The following is a 21,478-nucleotide window of genomic DNA, read 5'->3' on the forward strand; positions in this document are numbered from 1 at the left end:
GATCAATATGGCTCATCATGATAAAAGGGCTGAGTTTAAGCGGGCTCTCATCTCGTGTCCCAGAGTGAAGAACAAAGGGTACCGGGATTGATGTCTGATCTGCAATGTATCGCATCACGGCAATTTCATTCTTCGTCTTTTCCTCGGGAAAAAGGATAGCCCCTGGTTGCGAAAAGCGTATATCGGTCGACTTATGCGTGTACTTCATCCGCAATATAATGTTGAACGAGCCCTTGCCGATAAGTCTCAATCTGGGGTCGTCGCCGGAATCATGTCTCAGAACGAAATACCCTACAGCTTTCTTCACCCCAATGTTATGAAATTGCTCCACCCAAGAATCCGAGATGTCATCCGACAGCTCCCATGCCACATCGTCATAGCACATTTCGGCCTGCATATCTGTGAAGGCAAGCGACGCAGTCGCTACTTGGGGACACTGTTGATATAGAAGTAGGGTATGAGTATGGGTCAGGAGTATTTGCTTATAGTACCATGTGTGGTGCAATAAATCGTGGGTGAACCTTATATACCATCTGCATAATTGAGGGTTAGAGCGACAAATCAAGGGAAATGCCGTCAAATAAGCCACAAGAGACAAAGCTGGCAGCGGGATCAGCCGTGGTCGATCTCTCATAATATGACAACTATGCAGTTTGGAGAATGTTGTTGAAACCATCAGTAAGTCTCGGACCATGGTATCATGCACAGTGTACGAGTAATAATGCCCAGCGTCGGCAGAAGTCCTCGGCTGACTATGCACTGAGCAAAGAGTATACCCCCGGTCAGCCTGTTGTAAAGAACAGTATCCTTGTACTCATTAATGTAGTTGTCTGTCGGCAAATTCCGGGTTGACATTTTCTGATAAGGATATATGCATTGGGTGATGTCTTGTGTATCCAGGAATCCCATGGGTTCCTTTGTCGAGAAGGACCACTGATAGCGGGTATGTCTCTATCATTCCAACTGCAGTTGGAGTTACATCTCGCCAAAATTCGCTAATACAAACAATGAAAGCTGTTTTCTTCCACCTTTGGGGCTAATAGAGTTTAAGTGGTCTACTTTTTACAGCAAAGTACCCAGGGCTAGGATGGGATACATTGTTAAATTTCACTGGAGATTGCTTCATCCCTCTAATTTCATTAACAACTTCCTTTAGCCGGAAAGAACAAGGCGATGAATATTATTAATGACAGCCCGTGACAATAAAGATGCGTCACATGGCCAGCGATCCAATAGCCCTTCTGAGGATCAAGAATGATGGTGTTGGTGACAGTTAAAGTCATCAGAAGCAAGGTCTTCACTTGTCAAGCTCACTCAGCATACATTGCTGATGGCTACTATCTCGGCTTAAGATTCCATTGAACAGACTGGTTTGAACTGTTGGCAGTATTTAGGCTTTTTTCCCGCCCTCTTTAGGCGCCTCAACATTGGGGGGAAGTTCTACTCCAGGTGTCTTTGCCCCGAAGTCGGACTTGCTTGTCAAAATAGGCTTTAACGGGTTTATCGCACTCAGTAAGATGGGTTTCTCGAGGCCCTGTGAAGACGGTGTTTGCGGGGTTTCTGGACAAATTAGCTAGGTCCTCTGCTGGGATCATAATGTCCTACTTGTAAAATTAAAGAGGCCCGGGGTTACAGCTCCGTCAAAAGGCTTCGTAGCCGGTGATTTATAAGTCTTCGCTTCAGGCAGACTTGAAAAGAAGGACGGCTGGGCCGTCGATTTTAACCCTGTGAGTGGCATAGGATTGTCCAGAATGCTGGTTGATGGTTTCTCCAGCTTTTCAATTGAGGGCGGCCCACTCATTGAAGGCTTTTGGATGTTGAATGTCTTGAGAGTGCGGAGACCAGCCTGCAGTTTTTCGACCTCACTGGCCAGACGGCCTCTCTCGTCGCTGATGAAGGAGGGCTCAGAGGCTAATTCTCGCACCTGATCATCATCCATATTGTTAATCACCTGGCTAGTCAGGATCCGCTGCAAAGGGTCAAGAAGACAGTTTTCAATGCCCAGGGTTGCAACGTTGTCGACGAAGGTCACGATGGCAGTCTGTGAACGGTCAATTAGAACACGTCGCTTTGCCCTTATGAGCTGGATATTAGGCTCTTTCGTTCTTACATCGTAATACGCTTGCATTTGGTCGATGATTTCGGCCGCCGCATATTCATCACGGGACAGTTCCAAGCTGGAAGTTGCCTCTTCGATTGCTTTCATCGAGAATAGGGCTTCCCCGTCAGGCTTGTGAAAATGGGTGGACTTGAGTTTTGTCTTCAACGAAGACACCTGACGTTCGCTTCGCGCCTTCTGTATCTGCGTGAGGAAGCTCTTGCCCACGGGCAATGGGTGGCCCCGTTTCGTGTATGCCGTCAGCTCATCGAGCTTGTCCAGCAAATTTTGCCTCAATCTGTCCAGCGCAGGCTCAATAATGGATCCAGCCAGCAAGGAGAAGGTATGATCATCGGTTGTGTGTTGCATAACAAGTAACGCAAAATACCGCACTGATTCCCAGGCCTTCATGAGATGCTCTCTTGCGAGGCCTTCCCATGGAAGGGACTGATCGCGAAACAGGCTACCCACGAGGAGCTGATTGGCGCTGCCTGGCAGCTCAATCCCTCTGTTCTTCCGAGCCTGTTCGGCGACCTCCTCTTCCAGGTTCTTCCGAAGTACATAATGTGGAAGCCTTCCTGGTAAGTAAGGGTTTTTCAAGTCATGTTGCATCGAATCCTGGACGAACCCCGGAAGGCGATCCACGATTATTCGACGAGACCCTCGAGCGGCCATGGCGTCGGCGAAATACTCATTCAATTGCCTGATGACGGCCCTGAGTCGCCGGAAATCGTGGTTATCACTTATAGTTTCGAACGCACCAAAGAACCCGTCCGCATATAGACCGTGCAACGCTTGCCCTGTGATGCGCTCAAAGCTGCTGCTGATGTTGAGCAGATATCCCCGTTGCTGTTGCCGGGTGGCACGTGGGGAACCCAACTTCGAGAGCTCCTTCTCCCGGTCGGAAGCCTTCCCTTTAATGTCGGCTATTAGCCCAGGGAGATTACGACGGATTTGAATAAATAAGATGTTGCTAAGGCGTCGTCGTAGGCTCTCGATTCCGACACTATCCCTGGACAAAGATGACCATCGGCCTTGACTGAAGAAGTCCTTCTCTCTCTCATCGCGGGCGTCGTCCGGTATATCCCGTGTCTCAAAGGAGCGATTGCGCAAGACGTGCCAGCCGAGCTGCAACCGAATCGTCTGGTTAGAGATAAACTGCAGGTACGTCCCCTCCTCCTCTGAATTTGGCTCCAGCGTATCCGGCTGAGTGATAATTCCAAGCGTACGCTCGCGTCTCGGATCAAAACGTTCGGCGATGTTGAGAACCTCCTGGAGGTGGTAGTCGGTTTTTGCGCTGATGACCGCAAGGATGATGCTTCTTGCATTCTTCATATACTTCTCTGTCAAGGTTCGGACAACCTTGATTCCTTGCAGGCCTTGATCCTGGCTCACGGAGTAGTAGAGGCCGGGCAGATCCACCAAGGTCAATTCTGGCTTATCGGGTCCTAGAATCTCGACCTTGAGAACATCATCGCTGAATCCAGGATGGGCTGTTTCATTCACCCCCATGTGGTCTTTTGCTTTATCAATGACAGCCGGCAGATCGTTATCGTGTGGGGACAGCTCCTGCGCAAATGCCTGAAGGATCGCTCGTTCTCTGGCGTCCTTACGCGACGGCCCCGGTTCGATGGAAATCTTGATCTTGGGTGTTGGACTCCGGCGCAGGATGACTTCGGTCGCGAATCTCGTACAGACGTTGCCCTTCGCTGGAAATCTCACTCGGGAGATAGCTTCAAGGACGGAACTCTTCCCACTTGACTGGGCACCGCAGACCACCAGCTGAGGAAGTTCCACGAGGCTGCCGACGCCAATCGTTCGTAACTCGTCGATGCCGTCCAGTAGCTTGGACTGTTCTCGTTGCAGCTGACGCAACGCCTCTTCCTCGGGAGTGGTAGACATGATGTAGTAGCTTTGATGAACTCCCGTAGTAGGGCGTCGAGGAATTCTGTAGAAAGCAAGGTCTTGTTTCTGTTGCGACAGGGAGATCTGAGTTAAGAATGGAGGCTGCCTTGAGCAACATCGTCCATGCAGCCTCAACGCCCACGTTCTTTGGTACCGAACACTAAGGTGGCACAGCGACCTTGCATTAGCTTCTGGGACTTCATGAACATCCTGGCAATCTGTCTGGTCGGCTAGTCGAACGTCTCGGCGCTAAGGAGGGTTCGGTGATTCAGGCGTGGCCGACTACCATTTTTTCAGAGCATAGCCGCTGTCTGCAAATATCTGAGGCAGAAAGAGCAATTGTTGCGGACTGGATGCCAATACATTATAAGCACTTAGGACTCTTTATTGATGTCTATTTCAATGTCACCCACACCAGCCCCGCAAAGATTATGACACTTGTTCCGTAGCTATATCATACCCCTGCATGAACAAAAGGGAGGCTGATCCCGAGTCAGGACCTCCATTAGCTTTCCCCACTTGGCGCCTTGATCGGCTGAACCGACCTATCACGGGTTCAACGCTGCCCGTTAAATCCCACGGAGGTTTTGCGGGAATCTTTATTGTTATCCCCAACGCGTTGTGCGATTAGCAAACTGGACTGTTTCTTGCTGGGGGATATCTATCCTTCTGCCTGTTCTCCAGTTAGGCGCAAATCAGCGTGATTGGTCTGCTGGTTGATGCGTTGACATCCCCTACTAGATATACTGTCCCAGAATATGGGTATCTGAGTCACGAATCAGCCAACTGCACTTTTTGGCAACTTAACCTATTTCCAGCTGCTACCGCGCAATATCAAGTCACAGATACATCGCGGTTAGGGACATCGATAATGCTATCGGCGGGTGGCGGCGGATGTCCGCTCCTCCTTCCCGGGCGCGCGGACCTCCGCATCGATCCGTTGCTGCCTGGGTGCATATTCTGGGGAGCGGTCATCCCCAGAGCACTGTAACTGCGTGAATGCTGTGATGAGAAGTCTGGGTTGGAGTTCTATATCTTACTTGCTCTAGCTGAAGCCTGCTGGTCTTTAGTCAGTCATTCTATCAGTAATTGACCTGAGTCGGGACGACCGGAGGGATAATGTAGAGGTGCTGCAAAACCTCGTTCCTGCTCAGGATTGATGGCTCGTTCCGGCTAATCCCAATTTTCCATTTACTTGGGAAAGTAATACTTAGCATCCAGAGAGGAACCGAATAATGTAGTGAATATTGGTCGTCATACTAATACATCCAAACTGAAGATGGAAGACAGGGATTCACTTGGCTGTTTATATATATTCTCACTCCGTCACACCTTGCCGAATCATGTGACCAACATACTAGTAGTACCCGATTGGGCCTCTGATAGTCATGTTTAAATTCACATAGTAGTACTAACAGTCTACATAAAAAACAAAATGCAATCACGGTGTCTACAACAATACACCTCGTTGCCACCTTTGTCCAGATACTCACTGTGGAATGCAGTGTTGGGGAAGCGGAAGATGACGGCGGAGTGGATCCGCGTCTGGTTGGGGAGACGCGACGATCATCAACACCCAGAAAGAATCCAAGAATGTTCGGTGGAGCCCACCAGCCGCAGTCGAAGGCAGCAGAAGTCGCAGATACTCTTGCATTGCTTGCGCGGCGAGGCAAGCGATGGGTCCGTCCGCCTTCATGACTATTATTGACACGACTAATGCATCCCTGCCGACCAGCGGCCCGCGTCGGAGCCTGCGCGATGAGGCAGAAGGTCTAGAGCATCCCTTCCAAGGCCTAGAATCGCTTCGTCTATGGCAACCTCGTGAAGGGGATAGATTGTAGTCATTACCAACCCATCAATTATACGTTATCGTGTTTTTAGGGTCTTGATGGGAGGTTGACTGAAGAATGACCGCCTCGCAGGGAGATCGATCGGACATACCGGAGTTACGCCGATTTCCCGGGTGAACTGGTGGACTGGTCTCTCTACGACTTCTTTGCCCTTCTTCATGATCGGGATGAAGAGCGGGTTCGTCGGCGCCGCAGATAGGATGCGATCGGATGACATCTACGGAGGATAACGCGGGTTAGTCGGCGACTTTTATACTCTAAAGCTGTCGGCCAGTCCGACGATGCCGGATCCTGCGAGGATATTGCCGAAGTTCTTTGCATGCGTCTCCGAACTTGTCGAGGTCATCTCTAAGTGTTAGCTTGCAGTAGGAAGTGTTTTCCGAATACCAAAGTCTTTGCGGCTGATCCAGTCTCCATTCACTTCCAATCTATAATGTCGGAATACATGGCTGGCGAGAGTTGTCTCTCTCGCCCTCTATTCCGCAGTTAAGCGCGGCGTACGGTCCATCGACCTCCTTGAGGATCCATGAAAGATGTGTGCACAATCCATTTCGATAAATGAAGCTGGCTGGGAGGCATTTTCATCCAAGTCATCACAAGGCGACATGGTTGTCCTGGCAGTGTGTGGCGATTGTGAACCGGCCACTGCCTTGGCGTTGTCGGTGTGACGCGGTTTGCTCCGTGTCCATCCATCCCCATCTTCTACCGATTACCTGCGATGTGACGTGATGTGATGGAATAAGATACAAGTTGTTGAGGTTGCACTGCTGACTGCTGGGCGTGATTGTTTCTGGGCTTGAGATGGTCCAACATGTCCACCTCATCACCCCAGTGATAATCTTCGCCTGCATCGTGCCCCTCAGCCCTGCCACTGTTCTATTCTTATCGATATCCTGCATTCCAGCTATTCTTAGCACAGTGCATTCCGCTGAGGTTGTTGACAGGTCGCTGAGTGCATCGGCAACGAGTGGTGACAGATGCTGATGCGGTGTTCAGCTGCACCAGCCAGCACATCCCGACTGATCGGTGCTCGGAATAGAAGCACTGTCGAACTGTCTTTTCAACACTTCACTCCGGTCGCATCTGAGAAATATTCACAACAACACAACAGCCTCCCTCGTGTTTCCAATAGAAAAGCTAGGAGGCTTTCATTGCTGATGAATTGCCTGTCCCTTGATTATCCGATTCGATCCGATGATCCGGCTCGTCCGCCTGCCGCGAAGGATGAACAGGATTCACAATGGCCACTCAATCCCACTGTGGCTCCATGATCGCCAACCCCACCCGCCTGGAAACCCCAAATGGTGGACGTGGCGCATCCGAGACATGCATGCAGTGAGCCGTCTTCCTGTCTTCCCAGCCTCCCTTCAGCCCCCCAAAACTCCCAGCCTCAAGCGTCCAGCCCCCGCCTTCGGTTGATTGTAACCTGGACCGGCAGTGGACTTTTGCTCAACGGCGAGAAACCGAGGCAGAAAGAGGAAGAGTGAGTGAATTCCATAGTAGAGATAATCATAGTGAATGGTCCTTGTAGATACTTTCCAAAAAAGAGCAAAAATAGAGAGCTTAGAAAGACGGTGAGAGGATTCGCCGCTCTTAAGGTTGCAATGGCATCATGGGAGGGTCCAACTCGGCTGACGGACGGCATCACTTTTCCTCCTTCACGGCAGGGATCGTCGAGGCAAGGCGCCGATCTTTGCCCCCGCGGATGCGCGAAATCCCCAATTGATCAAGTCCAGGCCAGAACCAACAGCCGGTTGTTGCGGGGAGACCGATGACTGCGCCAATTCACGCTGACTGACAGTCTGTGGTCTATAAAAGAGGACATGTACCTGCTACTTTTCACTCAGTAAATCAACAACCTCACTCTCCTAAATCTTATAATTCTTATAATCCTAGAAACCTTCCAACTCTTACCACCCTACCACCCACCGAAAAGAGATCTCTTCATCTCGAATCCCACCTCAACCGTCACCATGCAATCCACTCTGCTCCTCTCTGCCCTGATCGCAATGGTCATCTCGGTCGTGGCCCTTCCCACCGGTGATACTCGTCTCGCTCAACTCCGCCTGTTCGGCGAACCCGGCTGCTACAACGAGAACATGGGCGAACTGGGTATTTACCGATCGGCTCTCAACCAGTGCAAAACCTTCCCCGGAAACCAAACCATTGAGTCTGTTAGCTTTGAATACAATGTCGCCGGCTGTGGTGGTAAGCTTATCTCTTCTGCAAAAAGTATATTATCACGTGCCTTGCTAATTCTATAAATAGTGCAAATCTTCACCGAAGACAACTGCTCCGCTGGCCAGCACAACGTGACCCTGGGACAATGCCTCCAAGGCGATGCCGAATATGTCAGCTACAAGTTGGTGTGCAACTAGGGAAATTGACTTAATGACACTTCTACGATAATGGCGATGCGATTCAGATCGATGGTGGATAATGAACGACTTAATGTATAGAGAGGATGCATGGATGGCCATTGTCCCATGCAGTCTCGGGAAACTAATAATTTTGTGTGTATATGGCAGATGCTGATGATGGATGATGGGTTTCATGACATGTTACGGTCGCAAACGTGTACCTAATATCGAACTCTACGGATATAATAGAATTTTGCTCTAATTCAAGATTTCAATGCATACCATTAGCATTAGCATACATTAGGGGAGACCGAAACCTTCATCGCAATTCCTACAACTCCCCGAACCCGGCGTCCTGCACAGAACAAACAAAGCTACGTACAGCCGTTCCAAACGCATCAACACAATCTTAACGCAATAGATGGGAAGATAAGGGTGTTTCTGGGTACTGCGAGAATTTCTGCCCCGTTTTCAAAAGCCTCTCAGCCAATGCGGAGGCCTTTTCGTCGCTCATCACGTTGCTTGAAGTCAGCACCTGTACTTCCCAAGTTCCCTCACCCACGATCGAGCGAACAAGCAGCTGATCTGTCAGATCGATTCGAGAATCCATTGAAAAGTCCACCACTTCTGCGTCTTTCAATGAGAACGAAGGGGTACGATTCGGAGGGAAATGATTTATCAGGCAGCCAAAGTCACTGTCCCTTGGCCAGTCGGTGCAGTTGGCAACAATATCCGGCAATTCGACGTATCCGTGACGAGAAACCGCGGTGTAACTGTCATGTAAGTTGTGGCAGAGATCGCTGACTGTCCAAGCCTGCTGCGATTGCACTCGCACGGGACTGATGTTGATACACGGTCCAAGGATGGCTTCCACGCCGTTGATGGGTAGGTCACGAAGGTTCAGAACCAGCCCGAATGTGACATCTTGGCTGCACACCATCTCCGCCAGCGTGAAAGCGAATGCTGCATTGGCAAGAGTGGGGAACGTGATGCCAGGCAACGATGGGGGAAGTTCACCAGTCACGATCGCTTTGACATCTATAGACTTGTCATCTGCAGAAAGGGTTGGATCGGATAAGGTGGTCAGACGAGCCCCCCGCAAATAGTCATTCCAGAAGCTCAGCGAATCTGGTGATTGGTGGTATGCACATCCATATACGTAGTCCGAGAAGGGGACTGCTACTGGTGGCGAGAGCAGGTTACCATTGTAAGCTGCAACCAAATCGGAAAAGAGGAGCGGGAGTGAAAACCCGTCGTATTGTGCATGAGACAACCGAACAATGAACGAGTGACTTGTCGGAGACTGAGAAACTAGTTCAAATCTCGTATATAGCTTCGTGGAGACCGGAGAAAGCCCAGAATGAGCCTCATCGGAAACCGTATCACTGGTCAACTTGTGGGTAAATGGAACGTTGACTGCTCGCAGGATGACCTGGACGAATCTCCCTTCGAGTCTAGTAAACAAAGTGCGTAGAGTACTGTGCTTTTGTGCCACAGCGTGACAAGCCGTTCTCCACTGATTGATATCGATCCTGCCGTGGAGATTAAGGCGCATGGAGACTGGGGCCCATCGGGTAAGGAACCAGGCCTGTGTGTTTGTCACAGGAACGATATCAGCAACTTCAGTGGGACTCAGTCCAATTTTGGCGAGCTCGCCTGAAGTGGCAGGTGAGAGATTGCCCCCAACAAGGGAAAACGTTGAGGCGACAGGTCTCGTTATCGATCCCGGCCAGGATCGAATCCTTGCGGCGAGACCGGCAACAGTAGGACACTCGAAGATGTCACTCGCCCTGGCACGAGTATGGAGCTGTTCATTGATCCCATTGACCAGCTTTATCGCAGTCAGCGAGTGGCCCCCATGATCAAACAAGCTTTCGAGAACGCCGATATCTTGCCCGAGCGCCTTCGTAAACTGATGAAGCAACGCTCGTTCCAGATCATCACGCGGATCGACTCTAGCTGACACAGTGTTTTGGGATACAGTGCCAGCAACCATGCTTGCCAGAGCCTTGCGGTCGATCTTCCCATTGCTGTTGATAGGCATTCGCTCCAAAACCCTGACCAGTCTGGGGACCATATACGGTGGCAATGACTTTTGCAAGGCCTTCCGCACCCACTTCTCCATGTCTCGATTGGATGACAGTTGTAGTGGGTTGTTACTCAATTGACCAGGTGCTCGTCCCTGGTGGTCTGTTGGGAACCGAAATAGCACCCTTGCGCCCTTCTGGGCAGGCTCAATGCGGTGGAAGACGGCGTCCAGCCCACCACGTTGTGAGTGCTGGCGAGCCCAGCTGATCTCGACTTGAAAACCCGTCTTCTCCGCCAGGTCTATCAAATCAATGGCTGCAAGAGATGGGAACTTCTTGGCGGTTTCACGGAGTGGCGCGAGCCAGCCAGGTCCTCCAACCCTATCAACCAAGCGGTCCTTCAACTGGTCTACTATAAGCCGTTCCAGGTTAATCTTGCTGTAGGGGATATTGCTGATTGCCACCACTGATGAATCGGGGACCCGTTGCTGCAAATTTTGCAACAGAGACTCGCGATTCATCTTCCTTGCGGAAAAATCAACCCATTGGCTCTCTTCAACGTCGTGGATGCGCAGCCCCAAGTTCGGCTGCTGCTTGGCGTACAGAACAGCGGCATAGCGGTAACAGCTGAGCTCGTTGGTTGCTACCATACGCTTGGGCAGAATTTCCACATGCTCGACAAGATGCGGAAAACGGCTTGGTAGGGAAGTGAAAAAGGCCGGGTCTACCAGTAGCTCCTCTTCCATGTGAACCGTTTCCGCCATCTGTGATCGAATATCGGCCACAGTGGGTAGTCCCTGGGTACGACTGTATAGTGCCCGGCTCACTTGAAATTCCTCGTAGAGTGCATATGACCGTATATCACCAAGGAAAATTCGCTTGGCACCTTGCAGACACATTAGATCCTCAACAACCTTGAGCAGATAGTCAGGAGTTGGGAAGTACTGCGCTACCGAGTTGATGACGGCGACATCCACAGGGTTGAATCTGTCAAGTCGATTCATATCGTCTGCTGTCCCTGTCAGCAACCGCACCTTCCCTTTTAATCCGGGAATATTGGGAACAGCTGCCTGGACAAAGTCAAGTGCCGTAGTCGAGGGCTCAAGCCCGACGTAGCTCTGCAGCCCTTTGACGAGATTAAACAGCATCATGCCAGTGCCAGTTCCGACTTCAAACACATGACCGGGCGAGCTTCCATTAAGGAGTGCGCTAATGGTGTCGCCTAGCCATTCGTTCATCTCTTTTCTCTCAATCGGTGCGCCAGTATACATTGACTTCCAACCAGTGAAGTCTCTCCCAAGCTCGCCAGGACGTAAATCAGAGGGATTATAAACATTTGTTTCGAACAGTTCTTTCCAGTCTTCGACTTGCCCAGTCGTGTCCTGCCTGACTCCTCCCATGATTGCGTGCGAATCCTGACCGTTATCGGCTGTAACGAAGCTAACCAAATCAGGTCCCCGGGCTTCCTCTTTACGGCAGATTGATACAGCCTCCTTGATGAAGCTGAAAGCGAGCAAAGATTGGTCGATCTCAGTAAGTTCCACCCGATGGCCACGGATTTTCACCTGTTGATCGATGCGCCCAAAGTACTCCAACTGGCGGTCACCAGGCCGATATCGAACAATATCGCCGGTGCGATACCCTCGCACTGTTTTCGGGCCGACCGGCAGAGTTATAAATCTCCCCTGGTCCAATTTTGGCTGTGTATAGCCTCGGGCCAGACCGTCTCCCGTAACAATGAGCTCGCCAATTGTACCAACAGGCACAACCCGGAGGTCGCGATCCACTACACAGGCTCCAGAGTTGAAGATTGGTTGACCAATTGGAACCCCGTTAACACATGCATCATCCCCGGTGGTATGCAATACATTGTGCTGAATACCGTGTTTTCGGTTGGCCCATATCCATTAATAACACGAGGCTGCTTCGGTAGTCGCTTCACCTTGACCACATCGTCTGGATCAAGTACGTCGCCTCCTGTGACCAGGGTGTCTAGCATACTCACCGTCGCAGGAGACACAGTTAGGCATTGCTTGAGTAGTGCCGGTGTAAAGAATGCCATGCGGACACTCTCATGCTGAAACACTTCACCAAGCGCAGAATAATCTGCCACTGTCATCGGATCGATGCACACCACGGTGCCGCCATTCAGCAGCGCAATATATATTTCCCATGTGGAGGCATCGAAGGCCAGATTCGACATGTGAGCGACAGAGCAGGCCTCGCTCGCCACGTCGCTACCCTTCACCAATCGGATAATCCCACGATGTTCCACCATGACACCCTTTGGCTGTCCCGTCGATCCGGAAGTAAACATGATGTACGCAAGGCTGGTGGCCGACGGTCGGGAAAGAAGGTGGTTAAATTCCATGCTAGCCTCGGTGATCGGCTTTGCTGTGATCCCTTCCAGTTTGGCTACAGGATTCCGAAGACCAGATCCTAGCAGAAGCAGTTTGCAGTTGGGTACGAGTGAGAGAACAGTTTCGATGCGGCCTGCGGGGGCTCGAACATCTAGTGGAAGATATGCCAAGGTTGCTTTGAGGATCCCAAGAAGAGCAACAGTAGCTTCACATGATCGATGTGCGAGCACCGCCACCGGCATTTCCACGGGAAGCGAGAGCGCCGACAGCCAGGATGCAACCCGGTCTGACCGGCTATCCAGCTCGGAATACGTCAGTCGCGCTGACTGATCTGTGACTGCTATGCGACTTGGGAAACTCGCCACCTGCCGCTGAAAAGCTTCAATGACGTTCATATCTCGTGGATAGTCTGTGCAATGACCGTAGACCTGTTTCATAGTATCTGCGTCCGGGCTGGTGTAGTCGTCCACCAGCGGAAATGCGTCAGGCGTGGTAGAGGGTAGCAGGAGACCGTGCTGGAGGACCTTATCAAATGTTCGCTGTATAATCTCAATCGTTTCTGCGTTGAATAACGATTCGGCGTAGAGGATGTAGCCTTCAAGCGCATTGTGTCTTTGGTACAGGTGGAACTCCATATCAAACCGCGAAGTCGGTACGAGATCGACCGGCTTAGTTTCAATCCCCTCGAGACGGAATGCAGCCATGTTTACTTCAGAGTGAAGAACAAAAACTACCTGAACTAAGGGATTCCGGGAAAGATCACGGTCAGTTTGCATAGTACTTACAATGTGCTCGAACGGCACATCTTGATTGGCAGATGCTGCAGACGTAGTTGAACGGACTTGTTGGACTAGCTCAAGAAACGACATCTCCTCGACTGGAATTCGAATACATTGGAGGTTAACGAAAAACCCAACCAGGTCTTCGAGTTCTTCACGATTTCGATTGGCAACAGGTGTACCAATTGTTGCATCCGTTGATCCTGTCAGCCTGTAGTGCGTGATGCGAAATGTCGTTAACAAGACAACAAAGGGGGTAACCTGATTTGTCTGGCAGAACTGCTGCAATTGCGTATATGTCGTGTCTTTAACTTGGATTAGGCGAACACCAGCAGCTCCCGCGAAGGACGCTGGTCGTGGTTTGTCGCAAAGAAACTCGGCAGGATGGCTCCCCTCCAGCTGGGTTACCCAATAATCCAGCTGTCGTCGATGCTCATGACCCTGACTGACCTCATGTTGCCAGGCCGCAAAGTCGCGGTACTGGATCGGAAGCGGAGCAAGACATGACGAGGGCACCTCGCCCCGAACAGCCGAAGCATAAAATATAGCTAGTTCCTTCTGAATGATGCCAACTGACCAACCATCGCAAAGGATATGGTGTATGACCACGGAAAGCACGTGGGTCTCTGGTCCCAAGCGAATAATCGCCACTCGCCATGCTGGCTCTGTAGAGAGGTCGAATGTAGTCGTCTGTTCGTGGTGAAGGATAGTCATGAAGTCCATATTCAGGCTGGTGGTTGCATCAATAACCTTCAAGGGCCGAGGCTTGGACGGATGGGGATGGACAACTTGTATTGGAAGTGCCCCCTGGTTTTCAAACGTCGTTCGAAGACTTTCATGACGCTCCGCAAGGGTGAAAAAAGCCTTCTCTAAGGCTTCAAGCTGTAGAGAGCCGTGCAGCCGCACCGCAAATGGAACATGGTACCAGGATTGGCCAGGATTCATTTGCTCCAGCATCCAAAGGCGGCCTTGCGCAAAGGACAACTTCATGACCGCTCCCCTCTGTTCCCCGGGTTCCCCTGGTTCCCCTTTCCCTACGGGTCCCTTGTGCTCGACGGGCGATATCTGAACATACTTGCTCGGTTCACATTGCCGAATCCTCTTTGCAAGGCTGGCAGCAGTAGGAAAGTCAAATATATCCCTCACCGTGATTTTGACATCCAGCCGTTTCATGATCCTAGAGGCCATTCTGGTGGCCAGTAGTGAGTGGCCACCAGCCTTGAAAAAGTTGTCTGTGATTCCCATCTTCAACCTGAGCACTGCTGTAAATTCTTCCAGCACCGCGCGTTCCACATCATCTGGCGGTGGTAATGTGACTGTTATAGGCTGGCGAGAAGTATGAGTATCCGTCATTCCTGCCAGCTTCTGACGGTCAACCTTCCCATTACTATTGATTGGCATCCGTTCCAGCACTCGAATGGCGCGAGGAATCATGTAAGACGGTAATCTATCTTCAACCCACTCCTGGAGATCCTGTTGCGTGGCCTCAATCTGGCCTGGATCCAATGGGACGGTGACAAAGCTCATAATGTCCGGAACCTGGCCTTCTCTTTGCTGGATGACCGTTACCGCATCTCTCACTTTGCAGTTCTGAAGGAGCACATATTCAATCTCCTCAAGTTCGATACGGAAACCTCCAATCTTGACCTGCTGATCCATGCGGCCAAAGTATTCAAGCTGGCCATCAGTCGGCCGGTATCGCACAAAGTCTCCGGTCCGGTATGCTCGTGTCGGTGATTGCCCAGGAATATTGACCGTCACGAACCGGCCAGCATCGAGCCGTGAGTCAACGTACCCTTTGGCCAGTCCGTCTCCCACGGCGATAAGCTCACCGATGACTCCAATTGGGACTAACCGGTAGCTTGGATCTACCACGTACGCACCAGAGTTACTGATAGATCTACCAATAGGGATGCCATTCGGATAGACCCCATCCTGTCGGATCCTGTAAATGGTGCTCAATACCCCATTCTCAGTTGGCCCATAGGCATTTATCAGCTCGTTTCGGACCAGTGTTCGGGCTTTGATGGCGTCAGATGGATCCAGACGGTCTCCTGCGACAAACAGAATATCTAAGCAACTGATGGTCGATGGGACTTCGATAAGGCACTGCTTTAGCATAGCTGGAGTTATCATGGCAACTCGGATACTCTCCCGCACCAAGACCTGAGCGAGCAACCTGTAGTCTAATACAGTCATATGGTCGATGCAGATCAATGTTCCTCCATTGAGAAGTGCTGTGTATATCTCCCAAACTGACATATCAAAAGCAAGATTACTCATATGTGCTATATTCCCAGCAGCCTCATCATGACTGATAATGTTGGTGCACTGTGTCAACCTGATGATCGCCTTGTGTTGAATTATGACTCCCTTGGGCGTTCCTGTGGAACCAGATGTATACACAATATATGCGACGTCGTCGGGGCCGGGCATCCTAGGCCTCACCGTGTGCTGAAAGTCAAGTTCATTTCGAGTCGACCCATTGAGAAGGTCTGAAAGACGAAGAAACTGATGATCAGCCGAAGTGAGACTAGGACACTCGATACAACTACCAACAAGAACAGGCTTGCACGCTTTGGCAGATGACAAGATTTTTTCCAGGCGGCTGACCGGGGATCTGACATCGAGCGGTAGATAGGCAAGACTCGCCTTTAGAATGCCCAGGAATGCAATTATCGCTTCGCAGCTTCGTTCTGCAAAGACACCAATGACACTTCCTGGCTCCAGGGACTGGGTATTTAGAAACTCAGCGACTATATCAGATTTGGAGTTTAGTTCCTCGTAGGTAAGCTGCATAAAAGAGTCTTTGACAGCCACTTTGTCGGGACAACACTTGCTTTGTCGTTGAAACAGATCGACTACACTCGATTCGAGAGGGCAGTCGGTGTTGGGGGTGTGGAGTAGGCCATTCTTTCGCATGGTGGCGGCGGCATCTCTGAGAGGCATCAAATCGATAGGTGTAGTAGGCTGACTTATTCCGTGTTCAAGAATATCAACAAAGGTGGACTGGACTAAGTTGATTGTCTCCGGATGAAACAGGTCTAGAGAATACAAAATTTCCCCTTGAAAACAATCTCCACCCTCGTAGAAGTGAAATTCGAGGTCAAACCTGGAGGCTGAAGACAGTGTAAGCCGTTCAGCCTCCACACCTTCGATACTCAAGGTTCCCAAGTCTGTTTGGGAGTGGACAGCGAAAACCAATTGCACAAGGGGGTTACGGGAGGGGTCGCGCTCGTCAGCTAGCTCCGACACAATCCTCTCGAAAGGGATATCCTGGTGAGCGAACGCCATGTGCATTTTCGCTCTAATCTGCTGAACGAGGTGATAAAACGTCGTATGCGCATGCTCGACCTCCGTCCGAATACACTGCAGATTGACGAAGAATCCGATGAGTGGTTCTAGCTCGTGGTGATAGCGACCTGCAAATGGTGTGCCGATCACTGCGTCTTTAGTACCTGTGAGGCGATATTGTGCTGCCCTGAATGTAGCAAGCAAGACCGTATGAGCGGTGACCCGGTGGGCCCTGCAAAATCGCTGCAGGTTCTGGTAGAGCACACCACTGATATCAACCGTCTGACGACCCGCATCACCGGAGAGTATAGCAGGACGCGGCTTGTCACAGAGGAGTTGAGCCGGCTTGCTTCCATCAAGTTCCTGAAGCCAAACCTTTACTCGCGACTGGCTCTTATCTTCATGCTGCCGTTGCCAAGCCGAGAAGTCACGGTAATGCGTTGGGAGCGGATCAACTTGTGATAGGGGGGCACGTGAGCGAATTGCTGCGGAGTAGAAGATATTGAGTTCGTTTCGAAGGATATCGACCGACCATCCATCGGAAATAATATGGTGCATGACAATTGACAAGATATGATCATCAGGCCCCAGACGGAACACCAATGGCCTCCACCCTGGTTCGTCCTCCAAATTGAACGTGGTGCGTTGTTCGCTCTGCAAGGCATCCCAGATGTCCTGGTCTTTCTTGGGCGCCATATCAATTATCTCAAGCGGCTTTGGCCTAAAAGGATGGACTACTTGCACTTCAATGCCACCTTGATTGTTAAACGTGGTGCGGAGAGGCTCATGGCGTTCTACTACTGCATTGAGGGCTATCTCCAACGCAGAAAGGTTGAGATGACCGCGCAGTCGTGTGGCAAGGGGCAGGAGATACCATGTTGAATCGGGATGCAATTGGTCTAGAAACCATAGGCGGCGCTGTGCAAATGACTGCACTACTGGCTCGGTAGATGGTGTGTTGGGTATAGGCACATGCTCATTCACCTGGGACTCAGGCCGTCTCACGAGAGCAGCTATTATTGGGAGAATCTCGTTGCCAGTGATCTTAGTGCCGAATTGTCCATTGATTCGGTCAACTAACTGTGTGGCCGTCGCGGACTCAACGCCACGATCAGTTAAAGGATCAGTAGCACTGATGCTGGCTTCCAGCACTTTGACAAATTCGTCCTGGATGCCAGATTCGCTCCCTGGTTGGAAAGACCGTTCAGGGGCCCGGTGTTCAATGGCAGGTGTAGAGGATGGCGCGTTATCCTTGCTGTACAGATCAAGCTGCGAGGCAAGGTTGGCCACCGTTTGGTGTTGAAGAATATCTTGCATCGTCAATCTGTACTGCATTTGACTACAACGATTGGCTAAACGCATGGCTGTCACCGAGTCGCCGCCAAGACGGATAAAGCTATGATTGACGCCAAAGGAGGTTGGCTCGACACGCAGAGCTTCAGCAAATAGTTGATGAAGTTTCATCTCCAGCTCGGTCGCTGGTGACACGATAGGAGATGTCGGTGTCAGATCTTTCTCCAGATCCTGGCGAGTAGAAGCGCAAATAATGTGACGGAGCTTCTTTCGATCGGTTTTGGCAGTGGTGGTCAACGGAACAGATTCGAGGGGGAGGTAAATGCTCGGCCACATGTGGTCGGGCAGTGCCTGCTCCAAGCCCTTTTTGATCGAATCGACATGTGCTTGGAAGTGTAGCAGCAGAGCCTCCTGGTCGGAAGAGTACAAGAAGGCGACAACAATTGGGGTCTCACTGCCTTTCGGGGCGGCGGCTTCGGCTATAACCTTCTCTATCGCGGGGCTAATCTGACGGATATGATACTCAATTTCCCCCAATTCGAGTCTTTTCCCGCGGATCTTCACCTGAGTATTCTTGCGGCCGATGTACCTGATCTTGCCATCGGCGTAATACTGCACCAAGTCACCCGTTTTGTAAAGTGTCACCCCGGTATCATTGACCGGCCCCATCATGCGATACCAGGCAGGGGCATTGATGAAGGCCGATGCTGTTTGTGAGGCATTGTTGAGATAGCCATCTGCCAGCGCAGGGCTCTCCACCAGCAGTTCAGCAACGGCACCAAGTGGAGCAAGGCGATTGTGGTCCGTGGGATCCCCCAACCAAAGGCGCCCTGTCGGCGAGGTGCCAATACATCTGATATCTGCCTCAGAACGGATGGGCGGTGAAACAGATGCACCCGCCCATTCAGTACACCCCAATACCAAATGTAGATCTAGTTGGTTTACCCACATTTGAAAGAGGTCGATGCGCATGGGCTCGCCAGCTAGGACCAGAGTCTTCAGAAATGCCAACGGGCTGACCAGGGACTGTGCTGCTGAGGGGGTGAGTATCGCCCAGCTGACCAGCATCGATTCCATCGCCCTTTGGAGGTTGTTGATACAATCTTCCTTCGAGGGGATACATACTGTCGCGCCTACTGTCAGGGAGCAGAATATCTCAGCCAAGGACATTACAAAGCCGTACGAGGCAGACTGCAATACTCGGCTTTCGGCTGTGATTTTCAGACTCGGTGCCAGGTTCACCAGGTTTGCTAGCGCGCGGTGTTTCGCAACACAACCCTTGGGTTGTCCGGTACTTCCAGATGTGAATAGCACATAAGCCGTGGTTTCAAGGGTGATTTCTCGCGCTGGTACATCTGACATGGTGGTCGGTAAATTCGAGGTTGTTTCCGAAGATATGGTGACAATCGTGCCGAGGAGGCTTGATAATATCGGTACCAGGTCGGTGGATGTAATCGCAACTGTAGCGTTCACTTGGGTTACTATGTTCCTCAGTCGGTCAGGCGGCTGCTTTGGATCAATGGGCACAAAAGCGCCACCGACCTTCAAGATGGCGAGTTCTGCCACAACCATCCACTGTGATTTGTCCATCATCACAGGGACCATGTGTTCTGGCCCAATACCCAAGCGCTGCAGGTGACTAGCCCACTGCGTTGCCAGAGAGTCAAGCTGTGAATACGATAGGGTCCCATCCCACGCACATACGGCTGGGTGGTGTGGACGCTCGCATACACGCTGTTGGATAACCTTAATCAGGGATGTTGCTGGGCTCTGCTGTTTACCACCGTTCCACCGCAGAACATTGTCTTGGTTCAGTGGGCTGAATAGAGTCAGGTCCTTGATACGCCGATTAGAATCGGCCAAAATCTCTTGGATGACCTGTAAGACTGTGGACGAGAGGTTTTCCGCGAGGCATGGTGAGAGGGTTGAAGTTTTGTGGACCAACGATAGTCTCAACAAAGCCGACAGTTCATTCATCTCACCCACCAGCACAACGCCATAGTCCCATTGCTTGGCCTATACCGTCCCGTCAGCACTCCAACTCGCTTAATATGTCGCACTTAAGCGGTGTTTAAATTCTCACCTCCTCCAAGAGATACGATCGGTCGGAGCCCGCAATTTCCTTGATCAGGACCACGGCAGTATTATGGGCTGGGGGTTGCTCATCAGATGGATTCCCTGGCTCTGCACAAAAGCCTGCCTTGAGCATCTCTGCCACTGAGGCATCGGGGAACGAGTCCGACTCGATGACCTTCGCCGGACCTGAGGTCGGGTCTGGAGGTCTATCGCGATGGTCCCGGTAACCAAAGCAAACGCGGTCCGTATCCAGAAATGGTCCAAGGACGATTAACCAGACAGTCTCAATGAAGTGCAGGGTTGTAATTTCATGCACTCGGCAGAACTCCTCAATATCCTGCGCGGGCGAAGGGAGAACGTCTTGAAGCCTGACTGAGGACTCCATTCCGACACCATCATTAAGAGATGGGAAGATCCCGCTGCCTTTTTCTTTGTGCTCCATGTTGACCTCGGTGGATTGTTGAAGTTGGTTGTCGTACAAGTGTATGAAGCAATAACAGATACGTAGCTTGTGCAATCTGGCTGAGATTCTGTGTTATACTAGGCTATATCTAGAAGTTATACTATCGAGTTAGAAAGCGTCGGGGCTAGGGCTGGAAGACATTTATTAATCCCAACCAAGTCATGACAGTTGCCCAGTGACTTGTCATGTATCCAGGCAATGGGCATATTCACGCATCCGGCATGCTGGTCCACGGATCCATCAGAGCAGGTCTTTTACCGCTGTGTCTAGATGGCAGATAGTGATAGGCGACGTTTGGCCGACTCGAATCGATGGACACCTTGAAACGTGCCTCCGCGGACAATTCTGCAAAACCATGCAACGCCTAACCAAACCTAATCAACCATTTCGATACGAGTCAGTAGAATCCGACCCAGTATGGTCGTACCAATCTTGATCTCATATAGTATTAGTACATTATGTACTTAATATCAGTAGTATGGAAGATAGACACACAACGATAATACTAGTATTATTGTTGTTATTGTTCAAATAAATATCTTGTAACACCAAGGATTACTACTCTACTGAGAAAAGACCTTCGGTCTAGAGCCAGGATATCATATAACATTGTCATATGAAAAGAACGATGCATGGTTCTAAGATTATGCTTATTTTTGTGGTGGAATATATGACTCGGAGGCGTTTGTTCGATGGACGGAACCACGGTAACCTTTGGGGAGTGGTGAGGTCACCGACGAATAAACTCATGTCTAGGGTAGTACAAGAACTGTTCGGTAAACTTTATTTAATTGCAAACCCTTTGGCTCATCTCCCTTCAACAGGCTATTTCTCCTGACATGTACTTGGTCCGCTCACAGCTTTTGCCATATACTCCTTGTATCCTATCTTCTCTTAAGGTGAGGGGAGGGCGGGAAGCAGAATATAATTGGTTGCACACCGAAAGTTCTAGCTAGTTCTTCAAAATGTATAG

The 21,478-nt window shown here is 50.7% G+C and overlaps 5 protein-coding genes across 5 annotated transcripts; 2 read left to right on the forward strand and 3 right to left on the reverse strand.

The window, feature by feature from the left end:
• Positions 1-1,591: 1,591 nt before the first annotated feature.
• On the reverse strand, positions 1,592-4,000 carry An11g00010 (uncharacterized protein; the record flags this gene model as incomplete). The annotated part of the gene is made up of 1 exon (XM_059749982.1): positions 1,592-4,000. The coding sequence occupies one exon, from the start codon at positions 3,998-4,000 to the stop codon at positions 1,592-1,594; it is 2,409 nt and encodes an 802-aa protein (XP_059605415.1).
• Positions 4,001-5,401: 1,401 nt separating this feature from the next.
• Positions 5,402-6,013, reverse strand: An11g00020 (hypothetical protein; the record flags this gene model as incomplete). The annotated part of the gene is made up of 3 exons (XM_059749983.1): positions 5,402-5,422; positions 5,497-5,754; positions 5,945-6,013. 3 exons carry the CDS (start codon positions 6,011-6,013, stop codon positions 5,402-5,404), a joined length of 348 nt encoding a protein of 115 aa, XP_059605416.1.
• A 1,080-nt stretch (positions 6,014-7,093) lies between these two features.
• On the forward strand, positions 7,094-7,628 carry An11g00030 (hypothetical protein; the record flags this gene model as incomplete). The annotated part of the gene is made up of 3 exons (XM_059749984.1): positions 7,094-7,188; positions 7,292-7,336; positions 7,385-7,628. 3 exons carry the CDS (start codon positions 7,094-7,096, stop codon positions 7,626-7,628), a joined length of 384 nt encoding a protein of 127 aa, XP_059605417.1.
• A 198-nt stretch (positions 7,629-7,826) lies between these two features.
• An11g00040 (uncharacterized protein) lies at positions 7,827-8,231 on the forward strand (the record flags this gene model as incomplete). The annotated part of the gene is made up of 2 exons (XM_001393971.3): positions 7,827-8,061; positions 8,122-8,231. The coding sequence occupies 2 exons, from the start codon at positions 7,827-7,829 to the stop codon at positions 8,229-8,231; spliced, it is 345 nt and encodes a 114-aa protein (XP_001394008.1).
• A 391-nt stretch (positions 8,232-8,622) lies between these two features.
• Positions 8,623-20,484, reverse strand: An11g00050 (uncharacterized protein; the record flags this gene model as incomplete). The annotated part of the gene is made up of 3 exons (XM_059749985.1): positions 8,623-12,114; positions 12,246-19,982; positions 20,050-20,484. The coding sequence occupies 3 exons, from the start codon at positions 20,482-20,484 to the stop codon at positions 8,623-8,625; spliced, it is 11,664 nt and encodes a 3,887-aa protein (XP_059605418.1).
• Positions 20,485-21,478: the final 994 nt, after the last annotated feature.

The sequence above is a fragment of the Aspergillus niger genome (assembly GCF_000002855.4).
Source record: "Aspergillus niger supercontig An11".
Lineage (NCBI taxonomy): Eukaryota > Fungi > Ascomycota > Eurotiomycetes > Eurotiales > Aspergillaceae > Aspergillus > Aspergillus niger.